The sequence below is a fragment of the Carcharodon carcharias genome, chromosome 18 (assembly GCF_017639515.1).
Source record: "Carcharodon carcharias isolate sCarCar2 chromosome 18, sCarCar2.pri, whole genome shotgun sequence".
Classification (NCBI taxonomy): domain Eukaryota; kingdom Metazoa; phylum Chordata; class Chondrichthyes; order Lamniformes; family Lamnidae; genus Carcharodon; species Carcharodon carcharias.
In genome coordinates, this window is record NC_054484.1 from 44,235,153 (window position 1) to 44,250,514 (window position 15,362).

General features: G+C 45.7%; 1 protein-coding gene across 1 annotated transcript in view; it reads right to left on the reverse strand.

Annotated features, from left to right (window-relative positions):
- The window catches only part of LOC121290957 (fatty acid amide hydrolase-like), a 79,404-nt gene that overhangs the window by 10,831 nt on the left and 53,211 nt on the right, over positions 1 to 15,362 (reverse strand). The window contains exons 13-16 of the mRNA XM_041212029.1: positions 6,569 to 6,657; positions 5,786 to 5,822; positions 4,591 to 4,739; positions 3,891 to 3,953 (exon numbers count right to left, since the gene is read on the reverse strand). Of these exons, the coding sequence (XP_041067963.1) occupies positions 3,891 to 3,953; positions 4,591 to 4,739; positions 5,786 to 5,822; positions 6,569 to 6,657 (338 nt within the window). The remainder of the gene's footprint in view (positions 1 to 3,890; positions 3,954 to 4,590; positions 4,740 to 5,785; positions 5,823 to 6,568; positions 6,658 to 15,362) is intronic.

A 15,362-nucleotide genomic window follows, 5' to 3' on the forward strand; every position in this document is an offset into this window, starting at 1 on the left:
CCTGAAAAGCAGAGAGATGATCATATTGAAACATATAGGCCCGAATTTCACGTTTCGCATGTGTGCAAAGTCAGCGGGCCCAGAAGCAGATGTAGAATCCACCCCCAGATGAGATAGTGTTCTCAATGCTATTTCATGCTGGGTGCCCAATTAAGGCCCGTCTGTAAGAAACATGTCTTTCAGTTAGCCTGACAGTGCGGGCAGGGATGGGAACGAGTTGGGTGCCGGGTCCAATGGTATCCCCCATGACTTTGGTAACTTCAATTCAATTTCCAGTGGAAAAACAGATAGGTCTACAACATGGAAACAAATTTGGTGTTAATACTGCGGCTTTTCAGCTATGAACTAACTGATCCTGACTAAATTCTTCACTGACTCAATATATATGTACATTGTAGCTCTGAAATATGCCTTGAAAATCTACAGGTCATGCCCAGCTACTTCCCCTGATCCAACTAAACTTTGTGGCAGCAGCGAGCAAGCTGTGGTTAGGAGGAAGGGGGAAAGAGTTGCAGAGGATATTCCATTCATCTACTTAAATCAGTGAAGAAAGAAAAATAATAAATAAGCATTTCTCCAGCACCTCTCATGACTTCAGGACATCCCAGAGTGCTTCACTGCTTTCTGAAATGTGGTCACTGCTATAATATGGAGAATGTTTAAAAATAACGGGTCACCCATTTAAAACAGAGATGAGGTGAATTTTTTGCTCTCAGAGGTCCTGAAAAGGCAGTGGAAGCAGAGTCTTTGAATATTTTTAAGGCAGAGCTGGATAGATCCTTGGGGAAAAATCCCAAAATTGGGGGCTGGGTGGGGGGGGGGGTGGTGGTAGGGGAGTGCGGGGGCGGGCATAGGCAGGCGCGCCTCCAGTCGGCGCCCCAGGTTAGGGGCGTGCAGCCATTTTAAGTGGGCGGGTCAATTAAAGCCCACCCTGCATGATGTCTGCCAGGAAGCACTGAGCGCTCCCATGTGGGTGGGAGGGGATTCCCTTAGGCGGGAGTGTGCTCTTTCACGCGCAGCACACTGATCTCCCTGAGGCTAAGTGCTGCCTCAGGGAGATTGGCTCAGAATTAAAACCTTTAAGGTAAATGTTTAAAAAATTTCCCTGACATATCCCCTCATATGACACCAGCCAGGATTTTCCCCTTGGCAATTTGGGGCACGGCCTGCTCGCCGAGGGGAAAACGACACAGGATGTCGTCGGGAGGAACCCCAACGTCATCCTGGTCCCTTTAAATATTCATGAAGGTGGGCGGACAGCGAAATCAGCTGTCTGTCCGCCGATCTGTCCTTGGCCGAATAAGGCCATTGACAGGCAAATTAACCTTATTAAACACCCTGCCCGGCCAACCTTAAGGCTGGCGGGCAGGCCAGGAGCCCCAGTGGGCTGCAGATTATTAATGAAACTTCATCCACTGCGGGATGAAGTTTCATGTCCGTTTTTTAAAAATTTAATAAATTTTACGTATTTATTATTAACACATCCCATCTCGTGTGACATGTTAATAATTTTAATATTTATCTATTTTTAGAGTTTACTTACCTCTCACGAATCTCCCTGAGGCAGGACTTTGCCTCAGAGAGCTGTGCGTTCTTTTGTGTGCATGCATGAAAGAGCGCACTTTGACAGATGGGGATTCCTTCCACCCCCTGCACAGGAAGTGCACAGCCTTAATCGGCCCGTCCACTCAAAATGGCGGCAGGCCCCATTTCGGCAGCAGGGTTCGGCTGCCCATCGAGGTAAGAATTCTGCCCCTGTCATGAGTTGGGACATGTCCATCACTTTAACTCAAATCTTTATGAAATAGTTAAAAACCCTCATGAACCCTCATCCTGCCTGTGAATGAGGTTTCATGCTTTTTAAGCCCACCAGGGCTCCTGGCCTGCCTGCCAACCCTAAGGTTGGACGGGCAGCCCTGTCAATTACCTAAATTGTTTTATTAATGGCCTCAATAGGCCATTGACAGGTCGGCGGGCACACTGCTGATTCAGCTGCGCCCCCGCTGACTTGAAAATGGAAATGACGCAGGGTGATGTTGGGAATTCCGCCCAACATCATCCCGCGTCGGTGAGCGGGCCCCGCCCCCATTCGCCGACCTAAAGATCCTGCTCTTGGTAAGCAAGGGGGTGATAGGTTATCAGGGGTGGGTTGGATGCAGATTTGAGGTTACTATCAGATCAGCCATGATCTTATTAAATGGTGGAGCAGGCCGAACGGCCTACTCCTGCTCTTTGTTCATATATTATGTTCGTGTGTAATGTGCCAGCCAGCCAATTTGCACACATCAAGCTCCCACAGACAGCAATGTTGGATCTTTCACAGCCATCGGAGAGGGTAAACATGGTTGCAGATTAACATCTCACCTGAACACTGGCACCACAGACAGTGTAGCATTGTCTCAGGATTGCGCTGGAATGTAAGCGCACGTGCTCAACTCTCTGGAGTGGGACTTGAACCCATAACCTACCGAACTCCAGAGAGCAGAATGCTCCAACATGGTAGACACCCATGCTATCAAGGGTGCATCTGGTCTAGCTGCTATTGCAGCATCTCTACTGCCTGGCTGAGGTGACACAGCTAGAGCTAATTTGGGGGTGAAATGAGGCAAGGGGTACTGAGGTCTGCAAATGAAATGTGGTTGTTCCTTTTTGTAGGAGAATCCTTTTTAAAAAACGTTTTTAATTAAGTAGAGATCTGGTCATATTCCATATCTACTCCTGGGTCAACTGGAACACCTCTGATGACAAACCTGCAGTATCTGTATGCTACGTCATAATGAAGGCCTGGATTATAGGGATTCTGACATTCAGAAAGCCCCTACTCTCAGCTCAACACCCCCCGCCTCTCCAACATAATTACAGTGACAATATGCCAAATGGCCATGGGTTTCCAAGGCCGATATCTTTTGTAAATGTCAATGTTCCCATGGTTTGTACAGACTGATCTATTTTGTTAGAACTTTGGCACAAATTTATAGGTGAAGCAGCTTGGAAAGCTCAGGCAATCAAAAGGAAATTCTGGCAAAACTCAGGAACGTGACAGCTGCACAATCACAAATAAAATGCTCCAGGGGTCTTTTATCCCACCCTTGGATGATATAAAAGTGCTACCTGCCTGCCCATTTTGCCTGTGTGTCGAGCGCAAAATTGCACGGGCAATGTAAAATCTCGGTCAGTTGGCTTTTTAATGGCCTTAACTGGCTCTTTAATTGTTAGCGGGCACAGTTCTGACTCCTGCACGTGCCCACTGACCTCAATATTGCAATGATGTTGGGACGCAGACCCGATGTAATTTCGAACAATTGGACATGCGTTCGGGTTGGGCGGAATGTAAAATTCAGGCCAAAAGACCCTGAGGCGACCTGACAGGGTGGATACCAGGAGGATGTTTCCCTTTGTGGGGAGACTAGAACGAAGGGACACAGTTAAGTATGAGGTCTACTGCTTTAAGATGGAGAGGAGGAAAAAGTTTTTTTTTCTCTCAGAGGATTATTAGTGTGTGGAATTCTCTTCCCCAGAAAGCAATGGAGGCTGGGTCATTGAATATTTTCAAGGCAGAGTTAGATAGATTTTTGATAGACAAGAGAGTCAAGGGTTATGGACGGGTAAGTGGTGTTGAGACCACAACTCATCCAGACATGATCTTATTGAAGCTTGAATGGCTGAATGGCCTACTCCTGCTCCTAAGTCCTATGTTTCTCTTCTTCTTGTTTGATCCGATGTAGGATTAGGCACTCTACTACTTCCACACACATCATTTTCTGGTGTTACAGCCGCTCTCTTTGCTGCAAATGTACCTCTCTCAGTCAAACGACCAGCAATAACAGTATATTCACAACTACCACTTAATGGAAAGTAAGAAAGAATCATATCTATAAATGGTGACATACCTGTATGTAATCAAGTGCTGTGAACTTAGAAGCAAGAGCTAAAGTTGCTTGAGTTTCTAGATTCTGTGAAAGAAAATATACTATTGATAATATAGTTTAATAAAAAGGTTATTTGCTTCACAGTGAGCTCCAAGAACTCATACCATGTTGGTGTTCTAATATATAGTGACAATGTCTAAATTTATACATGCAACTTCCAATGTGACAAGTATCAAAGCTACCAGGAAGAAACACAAACTCTCAGGCAGGGAGTGAAGTTTTAAAAAAATAAAGTTATCATCTGTCATTTTGCCTGTCAGCTATCCTATTTTGAACAGTTTTTTAAAAATTCTGCAGTTTTGTGACCAGTAGAAACATTTTTAAAGGCAACCAGATCTTCATAACCGCATGTTGCCAACACATATAAGGAATTCTCTGCTCTGCTTCAGGGTTGGCAAGTGTTAGGCAGTTAATTCTGTTGTACAAGACAGACTGTCAAGAGTTATTATAAAAAAAAATGTATAACTGGAACTTCCAATCCATTTTTGAAATTCAGGATGAGCATCAAAACACAGGAAGTCCCCCTTATTGTTTAAATCGCCAAATCATCATTAAGTCAGGTGAATTAATCAGTAGCTTGAATTAAGAAATTAAGGCTATCTTTCCATTAAACTTAAGCATTTAGCTTGGTGTTTTCAACTGAATCCAATTGTTTTCTTACCATCTTGTTGTAGTGATTATTAAAATCCATGTGTAAGGACTGTCGTATCTCACTCAGAATGCAGATAACATGAGAAACTTGTGCCTCCTCCAGCTCTGGGATGTGCAGGTCCACCAGTGTTGCACCGAGACCTTTTAGATACTGCACCGCTATATAAGAATGATAAAAATAACAATATTGATTCTGAAAACACTGAAATAGTTAAACTTGAATTTTCTACTTTAGTTCCCCTTTTAAAACTTCAGTTTTATTTTCTGTAAAAGACAATGGGATAATACCTGGTGTGAGGCCTCTTGTACTGAGCATCAGAATTGAGGGGGTTTTTCCAAACCCTTTCCCTTTACATGGATGCAGCTTTGCTGGAAAGTACCCAAACAGCAGCCCAGTTGACATGTCATGAATCACATTTTAGGTTGATGCATCTGTTTGAGCTACTGATTTTTTTATTATTAATAAATACTAATATGTTATTCTTTTGTATAATAAACAATTTACTCAAACAGGCAATTTTTAATGCTCCTAATTTAACCTCTTCAATTCATTTTATTTTCTCGCCAGTCTCCCAAGGCCATACATCAATCTGTACAGAGCAGGTGACTTGCTTTTGTCATATCTGCTAACAGAATTTGATTGATCTGTTAAGCAGTATGTCAGAGAAATATTGTTTCTTCCCTTCTTCTTGCTGGGTTGTGAATGGCTGAGAATGAGAACTTACCATGTAGGAAACCATTGGTGTAAGAATGTATTACTAACGCACCAATGCTGGACTAAAAAGTTTGCATTTACACAGCTTTCAAATTCATTGGGAATATCTTAGTTTCCCAGAATCTGACCCTGAAGTGGCTCCTAAATTAGTGGAGTAAATTCTCCACTGCTTTACTCCTCGCTGTCAGCTTTGCCTTCCAGGACCATCCATCAGGAAATCTCACAGGTACAGGTTATGATTTTCAGTCCATTAAACTAAATGAATAGAAACTGTGGGCTGTATCTACAATTCTCTGTGCTAGCTTCTCATGGGGGTGAAGAAGGGAGATAAGGTGGGAGATCAGCTTAATATTATAATCTAAAATTCTTCCAATCTACTGAGGTCCAGGATGACCTGATAGAGGGTAGATGCTCTGCTGCAGATTTTCAGCCTCATCGTACAGAATAATACATTTAGATAGGAAATTTTCAGGTATCCATGTATCCTTACCTTTCTGACAGATGTCCAAAATTTCACTATCACAATCCTGTTAAAATTCAAGTCAAAGAGGAAATTAAAAACAGAATAGATTTGCAAGATGCAAAACCACAATCATAATCATAGGAAAGCAGGAATCTGGATATAGGGATGATGCAAACATTTAGGTCCCAATGATTCAGGGGCTGGAAAGAGAAGAACTGCAGCTTAATTCCGGTTAGCGTGGCAAGCTGCAAACTGTGGTAGAACTCAGACCCACAGGGTTCATACCTTGGATATTGATTGAGGGACGGAGACAATTTATCCACCATGTGCCACTAGAAGACATGTCTGGGACAAACCTGGGAATTCTGCCCAGTCTACTATCCCATTAGCCCAACAGTACCTAAATTGGCCAAAAGTGTACACAGGTTCTATTCTGTGCCTTGAAGACCCCAAAATGCAGCAATAAAAGCTAAATTAACCATTAAATTCTTAGTACTGCTCCCCCAACCCCCCTGCCCAACCATGGCCGCACTTTCAGAATTATAAAAATTGCAATCTTTTTTCTTCAGTTACTTGAAGGGAACTACTCCAATCACTACCACTTTTATCAGGTTGAGTGCCTCTGTTTCACTCTCTCAAGCAGGGGAAACATTTACAAATATTTACAAGGCCACATCCTGCAAATTTTTGGAGGGGAATCACTAACAGGCTAAAGGGGTAGGTGAAAGTTTTGCCCTGCCACACTACTGCTGCACCCTGCACCCATTTCCATACAATTTTATTCTGCCAACAGAATAGGCTGGGCTTTACCTTGAAGAACTTCCAGTCTATCCCAATTTTTATGTTCTTCAGATCAGGATTTCCAATATTGTTGAAGTTTAATGGAGGTTGTTGCAGACCTGAAAGAACAGCAACGTGTCACCAATCTAAATTAGACCTGCTCTGGGAGGGCTTGACCATGAAGTGGATTAAATATGTTGTTATTGATCTGAAAGTTGCATTTATATCCAGACCTGGCAGGTGAAACAAAGCATTATGAGAACACTGGACTTATTTTTAAAATAGTAACTTCTCTACAAATAGATTTAGGCGATTTTCATAATGTTTCTTGTTGTAAGTGTGTAATTATTATGAGAAATTTAACAATGTCACTTTCACTTTTACATGTGGGAAATCATGTACAGGGCTTTTCCCACAGATCATTCCCACAGATCTGAGCATTCTATTGCATTGCCAGAGACTTTCAAAATATCAAACGTCCGCATCTTGTAAATCTGTAGTACCATTATTTATAGTATTTTAAAAACCAAATTCACATGCTCGATAAAAAGCAATAAAGTCTAAAACAAACATTCAGTTAAGCTAGCAGGGAAAAAAGGCTGAGGCACAAAGGTGACTCCACTCAAGAGAGTGTTCACTGAGGCTGGAAGGGAAGGTAGAGGACACAGGTTTCATTTGTAATCTTTTTGAGGGTATGAATCCCTTTATTTTGTCAACTATCATCCTTCACCTTGCATTATCTGCAGCCAAGAAAACAGATGGATAAGCAGTTCCAAGACCACTGTCAAGTGTAGGCAACAATTCAAGGATGATTGCCCCTCTGAATTGCTCACTCTGCAGCAATACATATTGTACTGGGTAAATGAGCCTTCATGAACTCCTCTGGCTTCAAAACATTCATGCAAAATGCCTCAATTCCCCCGTCAGCAAGTTGGCAATGCAAGAGGTATAACCTGTTTTACAAAATGTTTATTAAACCACAGGTTTGAAAAAACAACAGAAAAAAATCTACAGAATATTGCAAGGGTTGCACTAAATTAATAACATATAGAAACAAACAACAGCTAATGACCAGCTGGTTCATTGAGCCTGTTCTATACTGCAATGGTGCTACTTCTACATACTCCTCACCCAATCGCTCCTTCAACAGGCAAAAAAAAAAAGCCCCTTAGGCAGGGATTTTCTGCTCCCGCCCACAGCTGGCATCATGGCGTGCAAGAGCGGAAAATATCACAAGACAACCGGAAATCAATTTCACGTTGTTGTGAAACCAGTTCGCGATTGTGCGCTGCAGCCTCCAATAGTGGACCATGTTTCCTGACATGCCATGACGGGAACGTCTTTTCAGTAAATTTACATATCATGAAAAGGACTTCTCGCTAGAATCAACCCCCACGGTGGATCATTAGGGCACGTCGGTGTGCAATTATAATGATGTGTTTCACAATGGTATATAAGCGACATGGACCTGGCAACCTGCAATTTACTCGTGACTTCGAGGCTCGTTTGCCCACCTTGCATCACGCAATTCTCACAATAATCAGCGACAGGCTTCGCAGGTAACACCACATCGCTTTCAGGGGGCTGTCACAAACCAAGTCTCTACCTGCCAGACCAGCAGTAAGGCGGGGATGGCTTTTAATGGGCTGCAGGGTTAGGGCCCCACCAGGGAAGGGGGGAAACTGGCCTGAGGCATGAGAAGGGGCTACAGGTTAAGGGCTCCACTTGGGGGGCAAAAGTGGGAAAGGTTGCACTTAGACACATGAATGGGGGAGAGGATGCAGAGGGTTATCATTCTCAGCTCCAGGATGGGGACAGAGTATGTTACAGAATGACGTAAGCCACTTGGGGCCAGAATGGGAGAATCACTGAGTGAATAAATGCCTCAGTTTACTTTGGTGACCTTGTAAAGACTGTCCTTGTTCCAGTTCAGTCTCAGTTGTGCACAGGGCATGGTTGTAACATCATGTGCCTCAGTCCATGGGTTTCTGGTATCAGGTGGCACACAGTCAAGGGATGCATCTGCTGCCTACAAATGGGGAAAAGGCATTGTGAGGGTATCTGAAGGTGTGGGGGTGGGTATATGTTTAACTATGCAAGTGGCCTCAAGATGGGGAGAGGCGAGATCCACTAGGGCATAGACACATCCACCTCAAAATATTCAGGAGCTAACAAACAGATATCCACCACAATCACGATGGGATCAAGGAATACAAGGAGAGGATTGAGAGCTCTTAGTGGGAGGGAAACTGAATATTAAGCTCCCCCGGGATGACAGGAGGGGTTTCCACACACACACGGGGAGGTTCCGAAATAGTCTGGCGGTAAGAACTCTGCACTGCCATCTTCCAACCTGCAGCGATGGCGCAGTACAAAATTAAAATGAAGAGAAGCTCTGCTGGTGAGAGCTCTGAGGGCAGATTGGAGGGCAGGGGGGCTGATTAAAGGGGCACCCAACTGAACTGTGTAATCCCAAATGAGGAGAGATGCACAGCTAAGACATGTTAGGAGCCCTTCAATGACAATGCAGGGAATCAGGAAAGTGAAGCAATGATGCGTATACAGGCGAGACTAATCCCGCAAAGTGGCACTAATCAATCTCCTTGTTCACAGTGTGGAACTTCCCCAGAGCAAAAATGAACTCCAGAGCAACTGGGTGACTGGACAAGCTTCAGATATGTGTTAGAATTCTTGTGCTGGCAGGTTCACAGAAAAGAAGCCTCGGACCCCCTTCAAATAATCTCATTTCCTGACTAAACATTTCCCCTCATATTTATTCCAAAGAGTACAATTTTAGAGCGCAGTGAATGAGGATCCCAGCGCCTGGGCCTGAAAACAACACAACCAAGTGCCTGGCCAAAACAATCTCATAGCAGTCAGTCATGTAAAGCCAGACGGAAGGGGCATCTCGAAATGCATCCCGTGCTGATCATTATTTCAGGGGTGAGTAGTTACTGACACGGAAACAAAGCCTTGCAATCCACATTCACTGATGAGTTATTGAGAGAGAGAGGACCTGTGGAGGCTAACGCTGACTCTTGTCTGTTTCTCATTGATACTGCAGAGAGGAGACCACCAGGAAGGTGGAGCCTGGATTTATTGCTGGCTACATAATCGCATATTGGCAGGAGAGAAGAAGAAAGGGAAGATTGCAATGGAGGCTTCTGACTCACCACGGTGAGGAACAAAACCCTCAGGACCAAGGGAGAACAGGGCCCCTCCAGACACAAGACCAAGGGTGTACAAAACTCTCATTTCTGCAGATGAACACAAAACTGTGTCACCGACGTCTCTACATATCCAGGGAAATGGTGACTCACGTTTGCCACATTCTCCAGGAATTGGCATGATGGGGACTGGCAGGGCATCCATTGCCAGTGGCTCTGAAAGTAATAGCCGCACTCAACTTCTACGCCAGCGGCTACTTCCAGGGCTCCACTGGGGATCTCTCAAGCGTCCACTCATAGATACATGCATGAGGTCCTTTTTGCGCCCACAATTAGGTCATCAAGCAAGCCAGGATGCCAGAAACCTGCGCTTTTCTGAGATTTCTGGATTCCCACAGGTGCAGGGTGTCATCGACTGCACTCGTGGCTATAAAAGCTCCCTGGCAACAGGCATTTTAATACACAAACTGGAAAGGCTACCACTCACTCCACGAAAAGCTGGTCTATGACTTTAAGAAACTTATCATGCAGGTTTGTGCCAGATACCCAGAAAGTGTCCATGATTCATACAACTTGAGTAGATCACAGATCCCAGACATCTTCAAGGGATCCAGGGCTGGCTCCTCGGTGACTAAGGGTACCCGCAAGGGGTAGCTGATGACACCTGTGCAGTGGCCTCAGACTCACGCAGAGAGAAGACACAACGAAACTCATGCCGCTATCTGAGCGTTGGTGGAGCACACCGTAGGCATCTTAAAGATGCAATTACGATGCCTGGACAGATGTGGCAGAGTACTCCAGTACATTCCCCAGAGGATCATTGTGAGTTGCTGTGTGCTGCACAACCTGGTGCTGCGAAGGGGGGAAGGACTTGCCAGATGCCGACATGGAGGAGCTGCACATCTCCTCTGATGAGGAGGACATCGAAGGGAATGAGGGCATTGATTTCAAGGAAGTTGAAGCTGCAGGGGAAGAGGCCAAAGCACAGGCCAAATGAAGCAGGCATGCATGTGAGGCCCCCACAGCTACCAGATTTCATCAGGAGGATGACAAGTTGCAATGAGTACCCTCTCAGACAAGTGCCCTTCATCATGGGCCAACATTAACACCAGCGTTACTATTCCTCTCATTTCAACATTGCACTTCAATATGAGAGTGAATAGTTACACATCAGGCTCACAATGTCCTGATCCTTTGAAGGATGAAGAAGCCTCGGGAGCATGTGTCCGTGCTGAGATGAGGTGCTAACTGGAGGAGGAGTCCCAGCATCAGACGTCAGAAAGTGCTGCCTCTTCAAGCGTATCTCTAGCATCCCAGTAACAACATCAGCCTACAAGAGCCAGGAGCTGTTCCACATCCTCAGTGGGTTCGTAGCTGTCTGCCTTCAGTCTGACAAAGCTCCTTAAGGAGATCCATCTCCAGCAATGGGACAATGCATTCTGTGTAACCTCGATGGTGAAGCTGATATGTGACACTTGGGCCAAGGCAGCCGAGGATGTTCCGCAGGTGTGCTTCTATTCTGAGATGACTCAATCCTCTGTGTCACCTTTTTCTCTATCACATTAACATCCTACATTTTCAGTTAGGGATGTTGGCCTGCTTTTATCCTCATCTTACTCTGCATGTGGACCACCTGAGGATGATGACATTCAACGACTTTTGTGCCAGACATTAAAATGCCTCCTCTTTAAGATATACATTGCGCCCTCATGGTCAACCCTGACCCTTGCGAACTCCAAAATGCTCAGACATTGCTAATAAAGAGCACACTTCAGCTTCAGTACATCCCATGCTCCCCTCAACATTATCTAATGCTACCGTATGCGCTTCAAGAGCATGTTCAAAGGCTCTATTGACTGCCAAATATCACCATTTGCAAACACTCATCTCAGTGAGCGTTTAGGTGATTGGGTGCACAGTGCTGCATCCCAACATTGTGACGAGAGTCCTATGGCAGCAATACAGACAATTGGGAAACGCTCAAGGTTAAAGGTTCAAGTACCTGGACAATAATGTGGCTGAAAAGGGCAGAGCTTCGGCACCTTGAAATGGCAAGGTGCTCCCATTTATTACTGAGCTTAGCAGATATACACTGTTAGTCAGAAACATGGTTAGCAGACAGCAGCGCACGCAAGCTCAGAGTCTGGGTTCATAGCATTAAAACCCTGCCAGATGACAGAGAGCACATGGAGTTGCATGATTTATGACCCTTATCCATGCATAAACACCTCTCTCGTTGTACACTACATCTTCATCTTTCAAGAATGCAGAGGAGATAGGAGAACACCTCTGCCTCAATCTTACACAACCAAGAATAAACATGACATGACCCTGCAAAGTATGTGAATGAAGTTCCTTCCACAAGCACACTTAACAGTAAGGTCAAGGCATCACTGATGTCGAGAATGACCTGAAAAAGGGGCATACACTGTGGTCATATGGAAGTGCACGACATAGACAAGAGGCCCATGATTGCGACATCTGCGCTAAGTGGGGGGAGGGACCACGGTATCACTAGTGATCGACAACAACACAGTTCATCATAAAATAGAGGCACACACAAGAAGAGATGTGAGATGGGTGTAACCCTATTTACATTTGTGAACATTATATTCACATTGTGAACACTCATGTCACCGTTTTGCTCCTAAATTTTAAAAATTTTCCTAACCCTACCGCTACATCTGGGTGCATCCCTGACATCCACAGCGGAGGTGGAGGCAGCCTGCTGGCTGCTACACCCTGTTGTTTGGCGAACGTCGTCTGGAGGGCTGAGACCCTGAGGACCCCAGCCTGCTTTGGGTGTCCTGCTGTGGGGCGGATGCACCCTCTTCGGCCCATGCAGTTGGAGGTGATGGGCTTACAGGAAGAGGGGATTGGGAACAGCTGGGCAGTCCCGGAGTCACCTGGGCAGATAGCCCCTGGGTGTCCAGCTGCTGGTCCTCCTCCCTATAGGTGCCCGAGGACCCCTGGTTAATTCCTTCAGGAGCAGGGGCAATTGGAGTAAGATCTAGATGCCCTGCCCCCCTCTCACATAGCCACTGATGGATGCCACCAATGGCTACAGCGATGGAGTGCTGCCCCTGCAGCAGCGCAGGACTGATGACCTGGATCAAGGTCTCCATGGCAGCTGCCATTATGCCAGTGTTGATCTCGGTGCATCGGCACGCTGGAGCTATCACTTCTGACTGAAGACGAATGGACTCCTCCATTGTCCACAGCAATCTGAGGAATGCACCAGACATCCCTTCCTGATATTCCCATGATTGTCACTACAGCTCCACCAACTGATTTAGGACCGAGTTCAGAGCTCATCATCTATCTCCGACTCAGCAGATTCCTGGCCTCCAGCAGTCCTCGGTGTACTGGCGACCTCAGACATCGCTACCTCCTCCTGCTGCGGTCCAGATTGTGTGCTGAGTTCACCAGATTGTGACCCTGAGGCGGCTGTAAAACTGGTCCCACTGAGGTGTGTGTCTCTGCATTGCTGGAGGGTGTGGGTGAGCACTGTGATGGGTCTTCAATAGCGCTTTTTTTAGGATCCTCATCTGAGGTGTCATCGGGGCTCGAGCTAAAAGCCTGGCTGGTTGAGGGCCTCAGGCGGTTTAAGAAGTGCCTAAGAAAGAAAGTAGACATAATTAGTGCATGGCAGGCAGCTGTAAAACAGGAAAATGCACTCACAGTATGGTTGTCTGAGGGATGAGTGTGCACTGCCGACCTCACCGTCGCTGCAGGCATAGTCCATGTTCTCTCCAGCCAGCTCGATGGCTCTGTTCTCAAAGACAGTGAGGACCTTGAGTTCTGGCATTCCACCCTGGGTCTGGGACATCTTCCTGCAATTGTGTACGAGCTTGTCCTGCATAAAGACGGAGAGCATGAGCAGGACGCATGGCAGGGCAGAATGATAAGGATAACAGAAAAATACTGCGGATGCTGGAAATCTGAAATAAAAACAGAAAATGCTGGATAAACTCAGGTCTGACAGCATCTGTGGGGAGAGAAACAGAGCTAATCTTTCGAGTCCGTCTGACTCTTCAGACTCAGATGATAAGGATGCCTGGCGTGTTTGGATGGAGCCATGGATGGGATGAGGACGCAAGCTCCAGAGGAGATGAACCCAGATGGAGATGTGAAGTTGTATGTGAGAGAGTGAGTGGTGATGCTCCTTGAGCTGGCAGCATGTGAGATACCAGTGAAGGTGTGATGGGCTGGTGAGTGTGTGAGTTGCAAGTGGTTAACTTATCCTGGTGGCACGGATAAAACTATTCATCCTCTTTCTGCACTAGGTGGCTGACCTTGTATGTGCTGTGTTGGCACTGACCACTGCTGCCAACTCCTGCCAAGTTGGAGTGGTGAGGTTGGTGGACAGCCTTTGGCCATTATTGGGGGTAAAGGACATTGCAATGAGCCTCGACTATGTCCAACAGGCATTCCGGGGAGGCGTCACTGAATTTTGCAACAGCATGCTTCTTCCCTTTGGGAGACGTCTTCCGCAGAGCAGTCCTGGGTTGTAGACATTAAAAAAGCTGTGCATGGATGCTGTTTAAATATGGCACCCGGAGTGAGGAAGCGGTGAGCTCATGGTGGGGCTGGCGAATCAAGAGGCCCACGATCTGGCATGTTTCCGGGTGGGTAAAATGCTGCTGCACTTAGTGGACTGAGGGGAAAATCCCACCCTTAGTCTAATTTCAGAAAAGTTTCTGGAAAATTCTTCTTCAACTGCCAAAGGCAGACAACCAGGTTCCCAGAAACAATGGTAACTGAGGGATACAAACCTACCTTCTACATGCAGTTATGTAGGCCACATATTAGGTTCCCTTTTGAATGCTTGCAGCAAATCTGCACTCACTATATGTGCCAGCAAAGCATTCCAGAGGTTGGTAATTTATTAACGTAAGAACATACAAACATCTAATCTAGTTCTTTGGAAAAACTCAGCAGGTCTGGCAGCATCGGCGGAGAAGAAAAGAGTTGACGTTTCGAGTCCTCATGACCCTTCGACAGAACTTGAGTTCGAGTCCAGGAAAGAGCTGAAATATAAGCTGGTTTAAGGTGTGTGTGTGGGGGGCGGAGAGATAGAGAGACAGAGAGGTGGAGGGGGTTGGTGTGGTTGTAGCGACAAACAAGCAGTGATAGAAGCAGAATATCAAAAGATGTCAACAACAATAGTACAATAGAACACATAGGTGTTAAAGATAAAGTTGGTGATATTATCTAAACGAATGTGCTAATTAAGAATGGATGGTAGGGCACTCAAGGTATAGCTCTAGTGGGTTTTTTTTATTTTATATAATGGAAATAGGTGGGAAAAGGAAAATCTTTATAATTTATTGGGAAAAAAAAAGAGAAGGGGGAAACAGAAAGGGGGTGGGGATGGGGGAGGGGACTCACGACCTAAAGTTGTTGAATTCAATATTCAGTCCGGAAGGCTGTAAAGTCCCTAGTCGGAAGATGAGGTGTTGTTCCTCCAGTTTGCGTTGGGCTTCACTGGAACAATGCAGCAAGCCAAGGACAGACATGTGGGCAAGAGAGCAGGGTGGAGTGTTAAAATGGCAAGCGACAGGGAGGTTTGGGTCATTCTTGCGGACAGACCGCAGGTGTTCTGCAAAGCGGTCGCCCAGTTTACGTTTGGTCTCTCCAATGTAGAGGAGACCACA